Here is a 19,426-nt window from a genome sequence, read left to right as displayed (position 1 = left end):
GTAGTGCTGTACATTCCAGCTCAGGCCAACATCAGGTAGGAACTGGAGAACTGAGCTCCGTGATCAGCAGTCACAAACAACACAACTGGATGCCTTCCCTATCATTGTGGGGGATTTCAATCAGCTTGAAGTCTCTGAACAACCATCGCCAACATATCACCTGTAGAACCAGAGAACTCAACACACTTGACCACTGCTATACCACCTTCAAGAATACTTACCATGCCATGCCATGCCACCCCACGCCCACACTTTGGGAAGTCTGATCACTTGGCTGTGCTTCTACTTCTGGCATACATTAGGTAGAGACTAAAGGCTGCAACACCTTCTTGAGGACCAAGGTGGTATAGTCAAAGGAGGTGGAAGAGTGCTTAGAGAACTGCCTCGGAGTCGATGGACTGAACAATACTCAGGGATTCATGTACAAATCTAAATTGGCTCTGACTTCATCAAGTCCTGTGTGGATGTGTGTGTGCCTTTGAGAACATATCGGACATATCCAAACCAAAAGCCACAGAAGAACCAAGAAATTTGTAGTCTACTGAGGACTAGATCTGTGGCATTCAAGACTGTGATAGAACTACACAAGAAGTCCAGGTATGACCCATGGAAGGCTGTTTTAAGAGCAAGAAAACAGCTCTGATTGAAGTTAGAGATGGAATCAGATGCACGTCAGTTATGCTAGCGTTTGCAGGCCATTACTTCCTACAAAGCAAAATCTAACAACATGAATGGCTGTGATACTTCACTCCCAGATGAGCTCAACACCTTTTATGCATGTTTTGAAAGGGAGAATAAAACTACACCTTTGAAAATCCCTGGGGCATCTGGTGACCCTGTGATCTCTGTCTTGGAGGGCGATGTAGAATATCTTTCAAGAGGGTGAATCCTCACAAGGTACCTAGCTCTGATGGTGTATCAGGCACTGAAAACATGTGCTAATCAACTGGTAGGAATGTTCAAGGACAACTTCAACCTTTCACTGCTGCACTCTTAAGTTCCCACCTACTTCAAAAGGGAAATCATACCAGTGTCCAAGAGCAGGGTGAACTGCCTCAATGATTATTACCTAGTTGCACTCACATCTACTGTGATGAAGTGCTTTGAGAGGTTGGTCATGGCCAGAATCAACTCCCGCTTAAGCAAGGACCTGGACCTACTGCAATTTGCCTATCGCCACAATAGGCCCATAGCGGATACAATTCCACTGTCTCCACCTCAGCATTGGATCACTTGAATAGTACCAACACCTTCGTGAGGCTGCTGTTTATTGATTACAGCTCAATTCTAATTAGATCCTCAGTTCTAATCAACAAGCTCCAAAACCAGGACCTTTGTAGCTGCCTCTGCCACTGGATCCATGACTTCCTCACAGGGAGACCACAGTCAGTGCGGATTGGAAATAACAACTCCTCCTTGCTGACAATCAACACTAGTGCACCACCAAGATGCGTGGCTCATGCTCTACTCTCTCTGCACCCATGAGTGTAGCTAGGCACAGCTCAAATATCATCTAAAATTTGCCAACGACACAATTATTGTCCACAGAATTTCAGATGATGACAAGAAAGCGTACAGGAGCGATAGATCAGGTAGTTGGTTGAGTGGTGTCGCAGCAACAAGCTTATATTCAACTTCAACAAGACCAAAGAATTGATTGCGAACTTCAGGAAGGGCAAGTCCTCATCAAGGGATCAGCAGTGAAAAGGGTGAGCAGTTTCAAGTTTCTGGGTATCAACATCTCTGAAGATTCATCCCGGGCCCAACATATTGATGTAGTTACCAAGGAGGCACGACAGTGGTTATATTTCATTAGGAATCTGAGGAAACTTGGTATATTGTCAAACACTCGCAATTTTCTACAGATGTACCCTGGAGACCATTCTACCTGGTTGCATCACTATCTGGTATGGAGAGGCCCCTGCACAGGATTGGGAAAAAACTGCAGAAAGTTGTAAACTCTACCAGCTCCATCATTGGTACTAGCTTCCCCAGCATTCAGGACATATTCAAAAGACAATGCCACAAGAAGGTGGCATCCATCATTAGTCCAGGACACGCCCTCTTTGGATTATTACCATCAAGGAGGTGGTACTGGAGCCTGAAGACACACATTCATTTCTGGAACAGTTTCTTCCCCTTTGCCATCAGATTTCTGAATGGACATTGGACCCATGAACACGACTTCACTTGTTTTTCCTCCTTTTTGCACTGCATTTATTTTAATATACTTCTTATTGGAATTTATATAGGTTTTAAAAATTATGTATTACAACGTACTTGCTGGCACAACAAATTTCACGACATATGCTAGTGATATTAAACCTGATTCTGATTCTAAAACAAATAGTCTGTTCAGTGCCTGGAAAAAGAGAAAACGCTACAGGGACCTTAAGATAATAACAATTCAATTTACTGGAAGAAACCTTACGCTCCTATCTGATAGGAACTGCAGAGAATTTAGTTGGCATGGAACTAACACTAGTGCATAGGATTCTGGTAAGTTTATCTCAAAAAGTCAGAGCACTTAGAGAACACATGAACAATGGAGCTGTGTTGAGACACTTATGAGAACAAAAGAACCAGAGAACACAGGGAAAAGGCGCACATTCTTTCAACACCGCATACCATTCATTTTGATCAAGGCTGATTTTTTACCACAGCATCACTTTCCCACATGAACCTATATTGTAGGTAATAAGGGAATTCCCTTTATTATGTACAAATCTGCAGATCCATCATCATGTATTTTGTTAACAAGCTTCCATTCAATAGCTTCTGGGTAAAGGAATTCCTTCTTATCTGTCCTGATAGCTGACATCTTATTTTAAGCCTGTGACCACAAGTTCAAGTCAACACACCTAGAGTAAACATCAACTCTGCATCTATTCAGTCAAGTCACTTAGGAAGATACCACATACATGTGTGACAGTAAATAGCTAGAAGGAATTTTAATGGAAACATTTACCTCTTGGAGCCTTTGCCTCTGGTGCCAACTGTTGAAATGGGTAAATGATCATTTTTTCTTTCCATGTCTACTAGATTGTAGATAGTTTTTTGGCAGTTGAGGACATCGTCATCTGTCAGATTCTCTTTCACGATTAGACTAGCTAACGGTACAACCTGAACATCAAAACATGAAGAGTAAATTGAACAACCAGGCATACAGCAGCTGTAGAAATTCCAGAAGGTCACTACTGAATGACATTTCCTGTTGAAATACCAGCCTGGAACACACTGTGGATCATTGATCATGTTGCTTTGCAAAGCTGAGACTGTTTAACAAAATTAGATCAAGAATCATGCTAAAAGGGATCTACTGTGGCTCGATTCCATCCTTAGTAAACTTCAAAGGCTGATTTCTATGTTGTTCTGTTTTGAGGTGTCACAGAGGTGGAACGAAATAATGTAGAATTTACAAACTGTGCTTGTGCTATCTGGGCTTAGTACAGTCACTTCACTAAACTTAAAACATTTCTCAAGGACGTGAGCATTAAATTTAAGCAGACATTTTGCCATGGAACTAAGTGTCCTGTTCTGTCAACCAGGGTGTTGTTCTATTTCTTCCAGAGGAACCAGTAAGATTAAAATTTAATTCACCTTTGAAGAGGTAGAGGGATTCTTTCAAACCCTTCAAGACATTCAACTCATAACATCTTTTGAGATTGCGTATCTGACATCTTTTCAAATGCCTTTCCTCTTAAGTTGAGATACTTCTGTTCACACCTTAATACATTTTTTGCAAAGATTTAGGATTCTTAACACATATTAGCTGTGTCGTCGTTGGTTTGTTGTTACTTGGTGTGGAGCTATCCTATTAGTACAGCCATGAAATGACAAAGGTAAAAACCTTTTAAAAGAAGTATGATTATGATTGAGACCTTCCCACTTGTTACAGGAGGCCTTCTGGCCCATTGGGTCCTTGGATGCTCCAAGCAGAGATACCCCTTCAGTCACCTTCCTCATCTCCTTAATTCCACACAACTTACTCAGTTTGACATGCTTGACTCCCCTTTGACTGCTTATAATTTACAGCAGACTATTAATCTACTTGTACGCCTTTTGAGACATAGGAGAAAACTAGAACATGAGGAAGACCCAGGAAATTGTGGGAGAACGTGCAAACTCCAAACAAACTGCACCCAAGATCAGGATTGATCCTGGGTTTCTGAAACCGTGAGGCTGCAGTGCCAACTACTATGGCAATCTACCAAATAATAATAATAATCACAAGCACAACAGAAAAAGCCATAGAGGGCTGTAGACTCAGCCAGCTCTATCATTGGCACAAGCCTCATCACCACCAAGGACATCTTCAATTGATGCCTTAAAAAGATGTCATCCATCAATAAGGACTCCCACCACCCAGGCCAAGCACTCTTCTCAACGTTGCCATCAAAGAGCAAATACAGGCACTTGAAGATACACATTCAATGTTTTAGGAACAGCTTTTCCCCCTCCACCATCAAATTTCTGAACAGATTATCAGCCCATAAACACTACCTCATTGTTTTTGCACTACTTATTTAATTTGAGATTATAATAAGAAATATGAATATATGTATATTTATATTTATTTTTATAATTTATAGTAAATTTTATGTATTGCACTGTACTGCTGCCACAAAACAACGAATTTCATGACATATGTCAGTGATAAAAAACCTAATTCAACAGAATTAACCCAGTAACTAACAATATCCAGAAAATAATTTGCAGAATACAACAGGGCACACTCTCAGCTTGATTAATACTAATGGCTTTAATTTCAACAGAATGAAGATGGTCTAACGATATTATAGTGCACCTTAGAACTACCATTGAAAGATTAATAGTTGTACATTTTATTCTTTTTTAGGTTTGGGTTTTGTGGTTTGGGTGTGTGGCACGTGGCCAAGTGGTTAAGGCGGCGGTCTAGTGATCTGAAGGTCGCTAGTTCGAGCCTCAGCTGAGGCAGCGTGTTGTGCCCTTGAGCAAGGCACTTAACCACACATAGCACTGTGACAACAACGGTGCCATGCTGTATGGGTCCTAGTGCCCTTCCCTTGGACAACATCGGTGGTGTGGAGAGGGGAGACTTGCAGCATGGGCAGCTGCCGGTCTTCCATACAACCTTGCCCAGGCCTCAGTCATCATCGAAAATCAATGGGACAGCCGAAGAGAGAGAGAGGGGTTTGGGTTTTACAGTAACTAAAAGTATAAAGATAGAGCGGCTTCCAAACTTTGTCACTTGTAAACAAAGCAAGCAATTACTGAAGAGATAACTCATGCATGCACCCACAACTTGCATAAGATACTGTTACGAAATAAACATCACATGAAATTTATCTTACAGCTTGCATGTTGAAGATAGTAGTTTGAGATATAATCATCGGCCAATACCGAGTATGTCTCTCTAGTTGGGACTTAGCTTTCTCTAACGGCACTTCTATATTCCCATCCAGCATGTAACGTGTTTCATGTACAGGAGCTAATCTGTTTTCCCTCATGAACTCTCCAAAGTCCTAGCAAAAAATAGGAAAAATATGTGAACCCAGACAACTGTTTGTGCTATAGGTCCCAGTAACTCATTACAGAAACACTTGTTAATCTTATAATGTCAATCTAAGATTCTAAAAACATTAAAAACTTGCATTAATGGGAATATAGATGTTAAATAACATTAAGTTCTATATGCAAACAAAATGCATGAGCCAGAAAGGATTGTCCAACCAATCCCTTTAACTGAATGACTAGATTATCTGTAGCTAACCAAAGCAAATTTGATAGTTTTGAAAGGGGGAAATTGTCAACTTCCTAGTCTCCATTCTTATTCATTCACATAGATCACAAACAGTTTAAATTATTTTACTTTAAAGCTTCAGGTAAATATCAGGTTCCGCGTATAAACAAAAGTCTAAAACATTAAACCAAATGAAGTGAATCTAAGTATTTTCATTTATATTCCCATTAATATAATTTTCAAATATTGCTGATTATAGCATTTTCAGAAAGCTCGTTACAGGATTCAATTCTTAGCATGAGTTGGACAACAGTACAACTTGTTTACAAGAAATAGGTAACATTTTTAAAAGTTTCAAAGGCTCTTTGAAAATAGCACATTCAGTGAAAGAATGGATACAAGTTTGTCTAAGTATTGATTTTTCAATGCACATTGCTGTATCAGCTTTCACACATGCAACCCACAAAGTTACAATCATCTGACAAAAGGTCCCAAAAGCAAATCATAAATGTATTTTTGCAACATGACTAACCGTAATCCTGTAATCAGTAACCCTTCCTCCACACCCTTCACTAATTGACGGGGGGTCCTCCAGAATAGAACGGACACTGCTTAAGACATGCAGGAAAATCTCACCACCATGGCTGCAAAGCATATGACTGATCACTTTGGAACCTGACTTTCGAGGTTGCTCCAACAATACTGATCGACCTGACATATAAAAGAGACAAACATGAATGTAAGCTTCCCATACTACTACAGCGCAACTGTGAAAAGATTTCAAAAATAATTAAATTTGTTGTTACATGCTTTGGACACTTTGAAAGGTCAATAGAAATACATATAGCAAACTAGAAGCAGTACAATAAAATTAAAGTTTACTTAGCAAGCAAAACATGATGTGAATAGCATGTGTATGTAGCTGAAGCTGTAATAAAACTGCTTCAAACATAGCAGTACCATGTATATACAAGGCTAAAACCTGGCTGTAACCTCAGTTAACAACTTTCAACAGGTGGATTTAGCTGGTGTACTTACTGAGATTCTTTCTGATCTTACACTGAGGTTGCACTGTGCTGTGTGGAATGCCATGCAAACACACCATTTGCGTATAATTCTAACTTTTTGTGTATGTAGATAATATATCACCATTTTTTCCCAGTTTACTAGCTTCTTCTTAATGTACAAATGGACGTCTATAACAAATGGAGCAAACATTTACATATACTCCAGAAGCAATAAAAATGAAGCCTGAGGAATAAATGTTAAAGTTCAATTAAAATGATAAAGGAAGTTAAAAGCTGAAGCAATTTAAAAATAGAGGCATTTAAAAATATGTAATATATTTACACTGAACAAGTAACTTATTTAGTATTATTAACACTAGAATCTATTAGCCACAGTGATAAATAAATTTTATACAAAAATTAAACAAATTAGGTGCACATAATAATCGAATGGACAGTATACTAAGAAAGCAGAATTTTGGAAGTTTGGACAGCCTATTCTGGATACTGATAGTAGTGAAGAAACTGTAGTCAACAAATAGGACAGAGATACCAGCGGACACTTATTTTCTGAAAATGCATGCCCTTTTCCTAAATTAAATGTGAATAGATTTGATCCTTTAGTACCATAATAGTGGTAAACTGCCACAGCATATGAATGTCATGGAACCATTGAACAAATACAGACATTCCATTTGTTACAAAACTCACAAGGATCCCTGATTGTAACATGTAGTAAATTGGAATTAATTCTCCTCTTAGACCGGTGACATCCAAAATGTAAAGCTAAGTTCTTAGCTTTGGGGCACAATTCTGCTATTGTTTAACCCTGATCAAGGAAATAATCTCAAAATATAGCCAAGTCATCCAGGAGTGAAATCAGAAATAAAAACAGAAAATACTAGAAATAATCTGCAAGTTAGACTATAAAATTGGCAATGACACAACTATTGCCGGCAGAAATTCAGATTGTGATGGGGGGGGCGGGGAGAGGTATAGGAGGGAGATAGAACAGCTAGTTTAGTGGTGTCGCAACAATAACTTTGCACTCAATACCAGTAAGACGAAGGAACTAATTGTGGAAGTTGAGGGAACACGCACCAGTCCTCATCGAGGCATCAGCACTGGAGGGTGAGCAGTTTCAGTTTCAAGTTGAGGAGATTTTAATATGTCACTAAAGACTAGCAAACTTCTACAGATATATTGTGGAGATCATTCTAACTGGTTGCAACACCATCTGAATGGAGGCCCCACTGCACAGGATTGGAAAAAGCTGCAGAATGTTGCAAACTCAGCCAGCTCCATCATGCGCACTAACCTCCCCAGCATCAAGCCGATGTCCCAAAAAGGAGGCATCCATCATTGAGGATCTCCGTCACCCTTCTTCTCATTGTTACCATCAGGGTGGAAGTACAGGAGCCTAAAGGCACACACTCAACATTTTAGGAACAACTTTTTCCCCTTCACCATAAGATTTTTAAAGGGATAATGAACTGACCCATAAACACTACTTCACTATATTTATATGTACATTTCTTACTGTAATTTATAGTTTGTTTTTTTAATGTATTGCACTGTACTGCTGCTGCAAAACAACAAATTTCAAACATATGTTAATGGTATTAAATGCCATTCTGACCTGTGAGAAAAGAAACAGTTAAGCTGTCAGATCAAAGACCCTTGTCAGAACTGAGAAGAGACAAAAGAAACTTAAGCTTCGGGGGGTGGTGGGGGGGGGGAAGAGATCAAATATCACAGATGGTAAAACTGTGGTGACCAGAGGAATAAACTGTAAACAAAATTACTTGGTCACTGAATGAATGGGATCAGTTATAGCAGGAAAACATAGACAAAAAAATCTGGGAGTTACAAAAGGCAGGAAGACATTCTAGTAGATCAGACTGAGAATGTCCTACACTGCCAGAAGTAAAAGAGGAAACAAAATAACACACAATCTGAGCTAATATCACTGACAGATGACTGATACAGACAGAAATCAAGTTATCTGGAGTTGTAGAATTCAGAACCATATCCAGAACACAAATGCTCAAACAGAAGATGATGTGCTATTCCTCCAGCTTGCACTGTGCCTCACTGTAACATACAGGAGACCACAGAAGGATAGGTTAGAGTAGGAGTGGAATTGATTTTCATAGTAGGACTCCTTTTTACAGCTTACTTTGGAATAGAGGCCATTAGGTCAAATCTCTCAAGATCTATCCTGAGCCCAACAAGTTGATGCAATTACAAAGAAAGCACATCAGTAGCTATATTTCATTAGGAATTTGAGGAGATTTGTATGTTTTCAAATTACTACAGATGTACCAAGGAGAGAATGGGATGGAGAATTAAAGTGGCAGGCAACTGGAAACTCAGGGTCATCCCATGGACTGATCGCCAGTACATTGCAATATGAACACTGAGTGCAATACGCTACACTGGAAGAAGTGCAAGTGAATCACTGCTCCAGCTGGAAAGACTGAGTTGCAAGATGGTGAGGGAAAAGGTGAAAGGACAAGAGTCACATCATCCACAGGTGCAAGGGAAGTGGGAGGGAGAGAGGGAGGTAAGAACGTAAGAGTGAACCAGGGTGTGAAAGAAATGGCCCTTGCTAAACTCTGGATAGAGAGGTGCATCTGGTAGTAAAATCTCTTTGAAAGCAGCAGGAATTGTGAGAATGATCTGTTGATCACAGAGTTGGTAGAATGCAACGTGAGGTCCATGGGATCTCTACCCTTCTTCTGACCTGGAGCAGGGAGGGTAAGAGCAGAGGTGCGAAAAATGGAAGAGATACAATCAAGAGCGCTGTTAACAATGGTAGAGGGGAAGCCACTGTTCAGGAAAGAAGACGTTTCAGAGCCTCTAGCACTGTTACAGTAAGGCTCAATACAAGCTCAAACTGCAGCACCTCATTTTCCGTCTGGGTATACTGCAGACTTCTGAACTACTGTATACTTAATTCCATAAATTTAGCTAACTTGATTCCAGTCTATATCAGTCACCTACTGTATCTTTCGGGAGTGGAGAACATGCATCAGTCTGACCTGTTGGGCTTGTCCTCCTGCTTTGCATTTTGCAGCCCCTACATCCTTTTCTCTATGCACTCACTCATTAACTGCTCCAGCCTCCCAGACAACCTCAGCGCACTTACTGCCAAAACAGATCCACAGCAGACACCATCTCCCTGGACCTAATTTGTATTCATCACTAGGGCATCTGGATACAAAAGACACGTACAAAGATATCTGTACCCAGCTGGAAGCCCAAGAAGAGAGTTTATTCATCATATTCGCTGGGAAAGCACTAGATCCTTTTTCAAAGCCACCTACAGTACATCAGATTATTTACTGACTGCAACTCGACCTTCCATACCATAATTTCAAGTAAACTTATTTCTAAACACCTAGATCTAGAAGTTAGTACTTCCTTTTGCAACTGGATCCTTGACTTCATGACCAATAGACTGCAATCAGTATAGAGAGGCAGCAGAACCTCCACTACGATTATCCTCGACACTGATGCCTCAGAAGGTTCCCTCCTCAGTCCCCTACTTTACTCGCTATACACTAACTACTGCATGCCAGATTCTATTCTAACTCAATCTATGAATAAGCAGACAACACAGCAATGAGCTGAATCTCAAATAATGATGAGTCAGAGTACAGAAAGTTCAAGTTCAATTTTTTTTATCATTCAACTGTACACATGTACACTGCCAAACAAAGCAATGTTCCCCTGCACCTAAGATGGACAACAAATTACATATAATTCACATACATAACACAAAGTAATTTTACCACGAGGAAATTAAGGTGCATACATGATACAAGTTAAAAAGTAACCAGTACTAGCACTTCATATATGATGAGACCTAGGTGCTGGCAGGGAATTCAGTAGTCTTATTGTCTGGGGGGAGAAGCCATTTCCCCATCCTAACACTTTGTGCCCTAATGCTACGGGACCTCCTGCCTGATGGAAGGGGGTCAAAGAGATTGTTTGACAGATAGGAGGGATCATCAACAACACTAAGGACCCTGTGTACTCAGCGCTCCTAATAAACATCTCTAATGGGTGGAAGAGAGTCTCTGATCATCCTCTCAATCCTTCGTAGCATATTGTGGTCAGATGCCTTGCAATTCCCCCCTAGACAGTGATGCAGCTGTCAGAAGAGTCTCAATGGTGCTCCTGTAAAAATTGGTCCAAATGGGGTGGGGAAAAGCCTCACTCGCCTTAATCTCCTCAGGAAGTGGAGATGATGCTGTGCTTTTTGACCAAAGTGGTGGTGTTGAGGGACCAGGTGAGATCCTCCATTATGTGCACTCCCAGAAACTTTGCACTCCTAACTCTCACCACGGACTAGCTGTGCATGTTTAGTGAGAAGTGGTCAACCTGCACCTCCCTAAAGTCCACAATTATCTTTGATCTTGTCCACATTGAGACTCAAATTGTTGGGCTCACACTATTCTACCAGCCACTTTATCTCCTCTCTGTATGCAGTCACGTCATTGTTGTTAATGAGGCCAACCACTGTTGTGTCATCAGGAAACTTGATGATTCAGTTTGAACTGGATCTAGCAGTGCAGTTTTGCTTCAACAATGTGAACAGCAGCAGGCGAGCATGCAACCTCGGGGAAAGCCAGTGCTCAGCGTGATGGAGCTAAAAACGCTTCTGCCAAAACAAACTCACTGTGGCTTTTCTGTCAAGAAGTCTGGGATCCAGTTACAGACAGAGGTGTTGAGACCTAACAAGGACAGTTTACCCCACCAGCTTCTGTGGGATGATCATATTAAGTGCCGAGCTGAACTCAATAAACAGCCTCCTGGAATATGAGGCATCATTTTCCAGATGGGACAGGACAGATTAGAGTGCAGAGGCTATGGTATTATCAGTGGACCGACTTGATCGATAAGCAAACTGGAAAGGATCCAACGTAATAGGAATATGGGAGTTAGTCCACACCTAACCCATAGCCCTCCATTACCCCTTCCATCTATTTACCTATCTAAATTTCTCCCAAGTGTTGAAATCAAACCTGCATCCACAACTTCCACAGGCAGCTGGTTCCACACTCTCACCACCCTCTGACTGAAAAAGGCTCCCCTTGAATATTTCAACTTTCACACTTAACCTATGATCTCTAGATCTGCTCTCACCCAACTTCAGTGGAAAAGGCCTACTTGCACTTATCCCATCTATACCCCTCATCATTTTGTACACCTCTATCAAATCTCCACTCATTCTCCTACGTCCAGGGATTAAAGTCCTAACCATTCAACCTTTCCCTATGACCCTGGCCCTAAAGACCCAGGAGCATCCGTGTAAAATTTACTTTGCACTCTTTCAATCTTATTGATATTTTCCCCATAGGTAGGTGACCAGAACTGCACGCAATACTCCAAATTGGGCCTTATACAACTTCAACATAACATCCCCTCTGCTGTACTCTCTACTTTGATTTAAGAAGGCCAATGTGCCAAAAGTTCTCTTTACGACATATACAGAAATATATTAAACCTACAAACAAACAAAGTAATGCCAAGATGCGTTGAAGCAAATATTACAAAAGGGCTTCAACTACTTAATATGGTAAAATTACCCACCATTTAGTAAAAAGTTTGTCAGGCACGAAGAGGGTCTACTGTTTACATCCACGGGTGATATTCTGTATGCTCCTGTGCAATAGTGCAATTCTGAAAGAAATACACATTACATTTCTTAACACAAAAATTGTTCAGAGCAATCTCTCAGAGCAAATCATTGCTGCATGGACATAACAGCTAAAGGTAAGAAACAGTAGCTACAGATCAAGTGATCTAAGTTACTTTCAGAAATTGCAGAACCTTAAAACTCGAAATAAAAACAACTTGGAAACTTATAAGGCAGTGTCTGTGGAAAAGGAAGAGAATTAATGGTTTAAAGAACATGTGCAGAGTATGCAACTGGAAACTAACTCTTTCACAGTCACTGTGGGTCACTATCAAGCAGATACTTCACAAGTGGTACTGCCACACATCAGAGGATATGCTGAAAAGTAGGTGACATCTGTAAGGGTTCATTAAAAATGCAAATTTGCTCAAGGATTCATGAGATTTGAAGCAATAAACAGAGGGAAATGGAATTAGACTGAAATAGAAGTGTGAGTGTAGCTGAAACTTATTTATGAAGATTGATATGACAAAGCACCCTTGGAACTTCCAAAATTCTCTAGATTTTGGCACAAAGTCCCAGTGACTTAGGGAAAGAAAGACAGGAAATTACAAGCCAATATCTAACATCTGCCATTGGGAAATTGTTGAACTCTATTAGGCAGTAGTATCAGGACTGTTGAAAAATTGTAATTCAATCAAGGGTCTCCTGGTTTGCATTTACTAGAATTCTCCAAGAATATCATAAGCAGGTGAGGAAAACAGGAATCATTAGATTCAGTATCTGGATTTCTAAAAGGCATTGGACAAAGTGTCTCATAGAATGAATGTTAATGCACAAGCTAAGAGGTCAAGGCATTGGTACCTAATAAAGTGGCCAATGAGTCTACGTTTGTGTCTTCTCTTACTGTAGCCCAGCTACTTCAAGGTCCAACGTGTAGGGCATTCAAAGATGCTCTTCTGTATACCACTGTTATAACGCTTGGTTACTTAAGCTGCTGTCACCTTCCACTCAGCTTGAACTAATCTAACCTTTTTCCTCTGACCTCTGTCATTAAGAAGGCATTTTTGTCCACAGAACTGCTGCTCACTGGATTTTTTTTTGTTTCTTGCACCATTCTCTGTAAACTCTAAGAGACTGATGTGCCTGAAAACTCCAACAAAACAGCAGATTCGGAGATATTCAAACCACCCTGTCTGGCACCAGCAATCATTCCACGGTCAAAGTCACACTTCTTTCCCATTCTGATGTTTGGTCTGATCAATAACTGAAATTCTTGACCATAAAGGCATGTGTTTATACATTGAGTTGCTACCACGATTGGTTGATTAGATATTTGCATTAACGAGGTGTACATGTGTATCTAATAAAGTGACCGAGTGTATTAAAGGTGTCCTCCGCTTTTCAATCAGCAATCACCTCTGATCTGGGCCAACATTTACGTGCCGGGCGGCACCTAATTAATTAGCATGTTTTATTTTGGCTTTTTTCTTAAAGATGTGCTGTGTGCCTCTCGGCTTCCACTGTACCTCTGCATGCTTTGCGGATCAGTATTGGTTCACTGCCCGGAGGGTGGGGGCCACTGCACCACTCCAACCTGCGACGACTTAGCCTAACACACCATTATCAGTGTGCTCGCTGTCTTCCCGATTCCAGTAAGTGATACTACATTGTACATACATTATTTTTACTTTATATCGGCTGTGTATTTTTACATGTTATTTGGTATGATTTGGCAGCTTCATAGCGTAAAGGTTACTGGAGAGCGCTTGCGCTGTGTTTTTCCTGACGGCGCTTGCGCCGTTTCTGCCAAGAGCACTTGCGTGAGATTTTCGCTACGGGAACGGAGCAAGCAATCGTTGTAGAGAAGTATTTCTAATTTATATAGGCTGTGTATTTATCATATCATTCTTGCTTTTACTATATGTTACTGTTATTTTAGGTTTTATGTGTTATTTGGCATGATTTGGTAGGTTATTTTTGGGTCTGCGAATGCTCACAAATTTTTCCCATATAGATAAATGGTAATCGCTTCTTCGCTTTACGACATTCCGGCTTACGAACCCTTTCCTAGGAACGCTCTACCTTCGGATGGCGGGGAAACCTGTACCATGGATAGAGGATTGATTAACTGACAGAAATATACTTGGATATGCAAGCTATGAAGAGGATTGAAATTACCTGAAAACAGATACAGACATGTTAAACAAGTGGTATGTAAATAAGAGACAAACTTTGGAAGTTGGAGAAAAATATAGGGAAAGGTAAGATTATCAACTTCAATCAGAAAAATGGAAAAGTATTGAAATAGAGAGAGACTTAAATGCTAATGTGCCCACGGATTTGAGTGCTCTCCTGCACAAACAGGAAGTTGCTATACAGATACAGGAATCAGTTAGTACAGCTGGTGGAATATTTGCCTTTATTGCACAGAAGTTATTTAGGAGCAAGTTAGTCTTGCTATATTTGTACAGAGTTTTGGGTGATCATATTTGATCTCCTTATTCAAGGACAATGTAGCTGAATTAGACTCTTGGAAAACTACCTTCCCAGTTACTTCCCCTCAAGGAAGAATTCAGAACTAGGAAGCAGTTTCAGAGTAAGGAGCTACCCTATCAAGATACAGATAAGGAGGAATTTCTTCTGAAAGAGCTATGAAAGCTGTGAAGGTTAAGATAATTGAATTAAAACTGAAAATAAGCAGATTTTTGAACAGAGAAGTCAAAGGATGTGGGAAAATTAGGCAGAAAAGTATACCCGAGTTCAAAACTTGATCAGCCATGATCTTCTTGAACGGCAGAGCGGAAAGGCCTTGCAGCTATTCTTGTTCCTATTTCTAATGTTCTTCTATGACAAACTAATAAGAAAACTGTTTAGAGAGATACACTATCAGATTTAAAAGAATTACAACTATAATGACAAAACTATTCTCTGTACTGGGTTCAGGTACCAAGAATCAGACATTTGCTGCTGACCTCTATGCCTTTCCTATAATATCTTCAACAGCATTAGGTTTTCCAGTATCTTACTAGGGACCTTACTGCAACCCACAGCATATTGAAGTATGAATCAATAAACTGAGGTGCAGTTTTTAGCTTTTCCTCATTCCATCTCTAAATACCTATTGATAAACTCTTCACTGATCTGTTTCAAGGTGCTCTCCCACAATACTGTGATGCTATTAGCTTCCAACTACAGTAGCCCCAAAAGCACAGAACTGAGAACTCACTGCAGCCACACTTATCACTAATTGTTCTTCCTGCCCAAACTGCTGTCTCTTCTCCCAATGGACGCATTGCACAAATGAAAACTGAGCAATCTATAGCAAGGCCCCCACAGGCATTATGCCCAGGAGGATATTAACTCAGACTAGTCTCCTCTCAACACCTGCTGAAGCCAGAGGGGATGAATAGAGATTTGGGGGAGAAATATTATACAAATGTATTAGTAAGTTTTATCTTTATTCTCAAAGCTTATTAACTTGCACTGCCAATACCACAGAGACATTAAACTGAAGTGATAAACACTCCAGAAATTCCACCTTTGTATTTGCTCATTATCTCAGGTAGCAACTTGGATGGCATGGCCACGTTGGGCTGAAAGCACTATTCTGCACTACATACTCTATGATTATAGCAATATCACCATGCAGCTGTGTTCCATGCAAACCAGAGCCTTGAGACACAGAAGCTAAACAACAAATCAAACTCCATGAAACTAGATATTCCCACACGTTGTTTTATCTTCCCTCATGTGAGGCAGACTCAGTTCACAATCTAGTTAAAGGATGGGAAACAATGGTTAGTTCTTCCTCGGCTTTACACATCACCTAGTGACACGTTATGTACATACAATCAATGTATACAACAGTTGCTTGTACATGTGTTTTTATAGGGTTGCTTTTATATTTATTGTGGTTTTTTCTGTTTTTTTTTAAGTGTTCTTTATGCTTATCGTGATCTTTTATGCATTCACCAGATCTGCAGTAACAATCATTTCATTCTCCTTTACACCCGTGTACTGAAGAATGACAATAAACAACTTGGAATCTTAAAAAAATTTAAATGGCAATGTAAATGTCTTGAAATATTTTTCTGATAAAATGTTAGGTAATACTTTTTCCAGCTGGTATAAATTTTCATACCTACCAATGTTATTGGTTCGTGGAGTGCACCACTTTAACGTCACAGTTTCTTTGATGCTGCCATCTCTATTGCTATTAGATAAATGTGGATCAACTGCAATAGAAAATAAAAATTTGTATGAACAAGGAAATTTCAAAAGATTTAGAGCAAATTAAAACTCCATCTTAATGCTCCAGAAGAGATGAAGTATCAAAAAGTAGGAAAAAGCAGATCCTAAAAACTTGAAGTTCATTATTTGCACAGATTATTTTCATTAAAATTCAATACAAACCAAATTAAATATTTTAATACAGTCACACCAGATTTCAGACATGGCTTAAATAAAATGTCTTGCTGTATAATAACCATAGCACAATCCAGAGAAAGGTAAATACATTCCACACACTTGGATTCAAGTCCAATCAACACCCCTATGCTTAAGGAATAGGAGGAATGGTTGAAGGGAGCATACCCAGATTTTCATCCCATATTAATACTGGGCACTCCATCTAAGAAGCCTGAGAAGAGTAGATCAAACCTAGCCACGACTTCAGGAGTGAGAACAGTACTAACTATTCCTTTCTATCAATAGCAAGCAAATAGTAAGCAATAGTGTTTTGCATTTCTGACACAATTTAGCCCAAGTATTAGCCTGAGCATTCAACTACAAGCCTTTATAGAATACAACAGTTTAAAACATGTGTAATTTATCTTCATTTAAACTTATGCAATTTATGCTTGTCATATTTGTAACATACCGTGCTCTGTTACAAAAGGTTAATTATGCTCATAGCAATAAACTTGAACTTGAATTCACCCTGTAGACAACCAAAAATAGATGACCATTCCAGTGGTGGCAGGTTCATTTAACATTCAAGCATCATCATGTACAGTTGAAGTCGGAAGTTTACATACACCTTAGCCACATACATTTAAACTGAGTTTTTCACAGTTCCTGACATTTAATCCTAGAAAACATTCCGTCTTAGGTCAGTTAGGATCACCACTTTATTTTAAGAATGTGAAATGTCTGAATAATAGTAGAGAGAATGATTTATTTCAGCTTTTATTTCTTTCATCACTTTCCCAGTGGGTCAGAAGTTTATATACACTTTGTTAGTATTTGGTAGCACTGCCTTTAAATTGTTTAACTTGGGTCAAATGTTTTGGGTAGCCTTCCACAAGCTTCTCACAGTAAGTTGCTGGGATTTTGTTCCATTCCTCCAGACAGAACTGGTGTAACTGAGTCAGGCTTGTAGGCCTCCTTGCTTGCACACACTTCTGCCCATAAATTTTCTATCGGATGGAGGTCAGAAAATGACGTCAAGTCTGGTTCATCCTTGGAAGCAATTTCCAAATGCATGAAGGTACCACGTTCACCTGTACAAACAACAGTACGCTAGAATAAACACCATGGGACCACGCAGCCATCATACCGCTCAGGAAGGAGACGCATTCTGTCTCCTAGAGTTGTATGTACTTTGACGCAAAAAAGTGCAAATCAATCCCAGAACAATAGCAAAGGACCTTATGAAGACACTGGAGGAAACAGGTCGACAAATATCTATATCCACAGTAAAACAAGTCCTATATCGACATAACCTGAAAGGCTGTTCAGCAAGGAAGAAGCCACTGCTCCAAAACCGCCATTAAAAAAAAGTCTACGGTTTGCAAGTGCACATGGGGACAAAGATCTTACTTTTTGGAGAAATGTCCTCTGGTCTGATGAAACAAAATTGAACTGTTTGGCCATAATGACCATCGTTATGTTTGGAGGAAAAAGGATGAGGCTAGAAAGCCGAAACCATGAAGCATGGGGGTGGCAGCATCATGTTGTGGGGGTGCTTTGCTGCAGGAGGGACTGGTGCACTTCACAAAATAGATGGCATCATGAGGAAGGAAAATGATGTGGATATATTGAAGCAACATCTCAAGACATCAGCCAGGAAGTTAAAGCTCGGTCGCAAATGGGTCTTCCAAATGGACAATGACCCCTAGCATACCTCCAAAGTTGTGGCAAAATTGCTTAAGGACAACAAAGCCAAGGTAATGGAGTGGCCATCACAAAGCCCTGACTGCAATCCGATACAAAATTGGTGGACAGAACTGAAAAAGCATGTGCGAGCAAGGAGGCCTACAAACCTGACTCACTTACACTAGTTCTGTCTGGAGGAATGGAACAAAATTCCAGCAACTTATTGTGAGAAGCTTGTGGAAGGCTACCCAAAACGTTTGACCCAAGTTAAACAATTTAAAGGCAATGCTACCAAATACTAACAAAGTGTATGTAAACTTCTGACCCACTGGGAAAGTGATGAAAGAAATAAAAGCTGAAATAAATCACTCTATTATTCTGACAGTTTACATTCTTAAAATAAAGTGGTGATCCTAACTGACCTAAGACAGGGAATGTTTTCTAGGATTAAATGTTAGGAATTGTGAAAAACTGAGTTTAAATGTATTTGGCTGAGGTGTATGTAAACTTCTGACTTCAACTGTAGATGCTTCTTTTCTGAAAGGGTTGCCTATTTAATCCCATTCTGCTATCCTTTCCACAAACTCTTTCCATTTTCAATTTTTTTCCTTACCCCACTTACACTATATAATGTGATGAATGTGGTACTAGACATGCAAATCAACATCCTAACATACTGCGCATAAAGAAACCATTCCTACTCTCCCTGTTTCTTTTAATGTCTTCTAGTTAATACTGAACTAACCAAATTAAATAGATTTCTTCCTGATTTAATTTATTAATATTCCTTCCAGATATTTACTCCTGATTTTGTTTATTTCGATATCAACTCATTTTGCAGACATCTATTAAATTCCTTCTTGGGCCTTAAAGCCCATTGTTTAAAAATCATCATCTCTTGATGAGGAGGCCCTCGTTCTTGGTATCATCACTCAATATTCTGTTGCACTT

The 19,426-nt window shown here is 39.8% G+C and overlaps 1 protein-coding gene across 3 annotated transcripts in view; it reads right to left on the bottom strand.

The window, feature by feature from the left end:
• ints13 (integrator complex subunit 13) overlaps positions 1 to 19,426 on the bottom strand; it is a 74,558-nt gene that overhangs the window by 20,869 nt on the left and 34,263 nt on the right. For all 3 annotated transcript variants that reach the window (XM_063072305.1, XM_063072306.1, XM_063072307.1), the window contains 5 exons: positions 16,525 to 16,614; positions 12,331 to 12,420; positions 6,255 to 6,433; positions 5,334 to 5,504; positions 2,969 to 3,123 (listed from right to left, as the gene is read on the bottom strand). In XM_063072305.1, coding sequence (XP_062928375.1) covers positions 2,969 to 3,123; positions 5,334 to 5,504; positions 6,255 to 6,433; positions 12,331 to 12,420; positions 16,525 to 16,614 — 685 coding nt within the window. The remainder of the gene's footprint in view (positions 1 to 2,968; positions 3,124 to 5,333; positions 5,505 to 6,254; positions 6,434 to 12,330; positions 12,421 to 16,524; positions 16,615 to 19,426) is intronic.

Source organism: Mobula hypostoma, chromosome 20 (genome assembly GCF_963921235.1).
Source record: "Mobula hypostoma chromosome 20, sMobHyp1.1, whole genome shotgun sequence".
Classification (NCBI taxonomy): domain Eukaryota; kingdom Metazoa; phylum Chordata; class Chondrichthyes; order Myliobatiformes; family Myliobatidae; genus Mobula; species Mobula hypostoma.
Note: the sequence above shows the minus strand (reverse complement) of the source record. Positions and strands in the feature narration are given on the sequence as shown.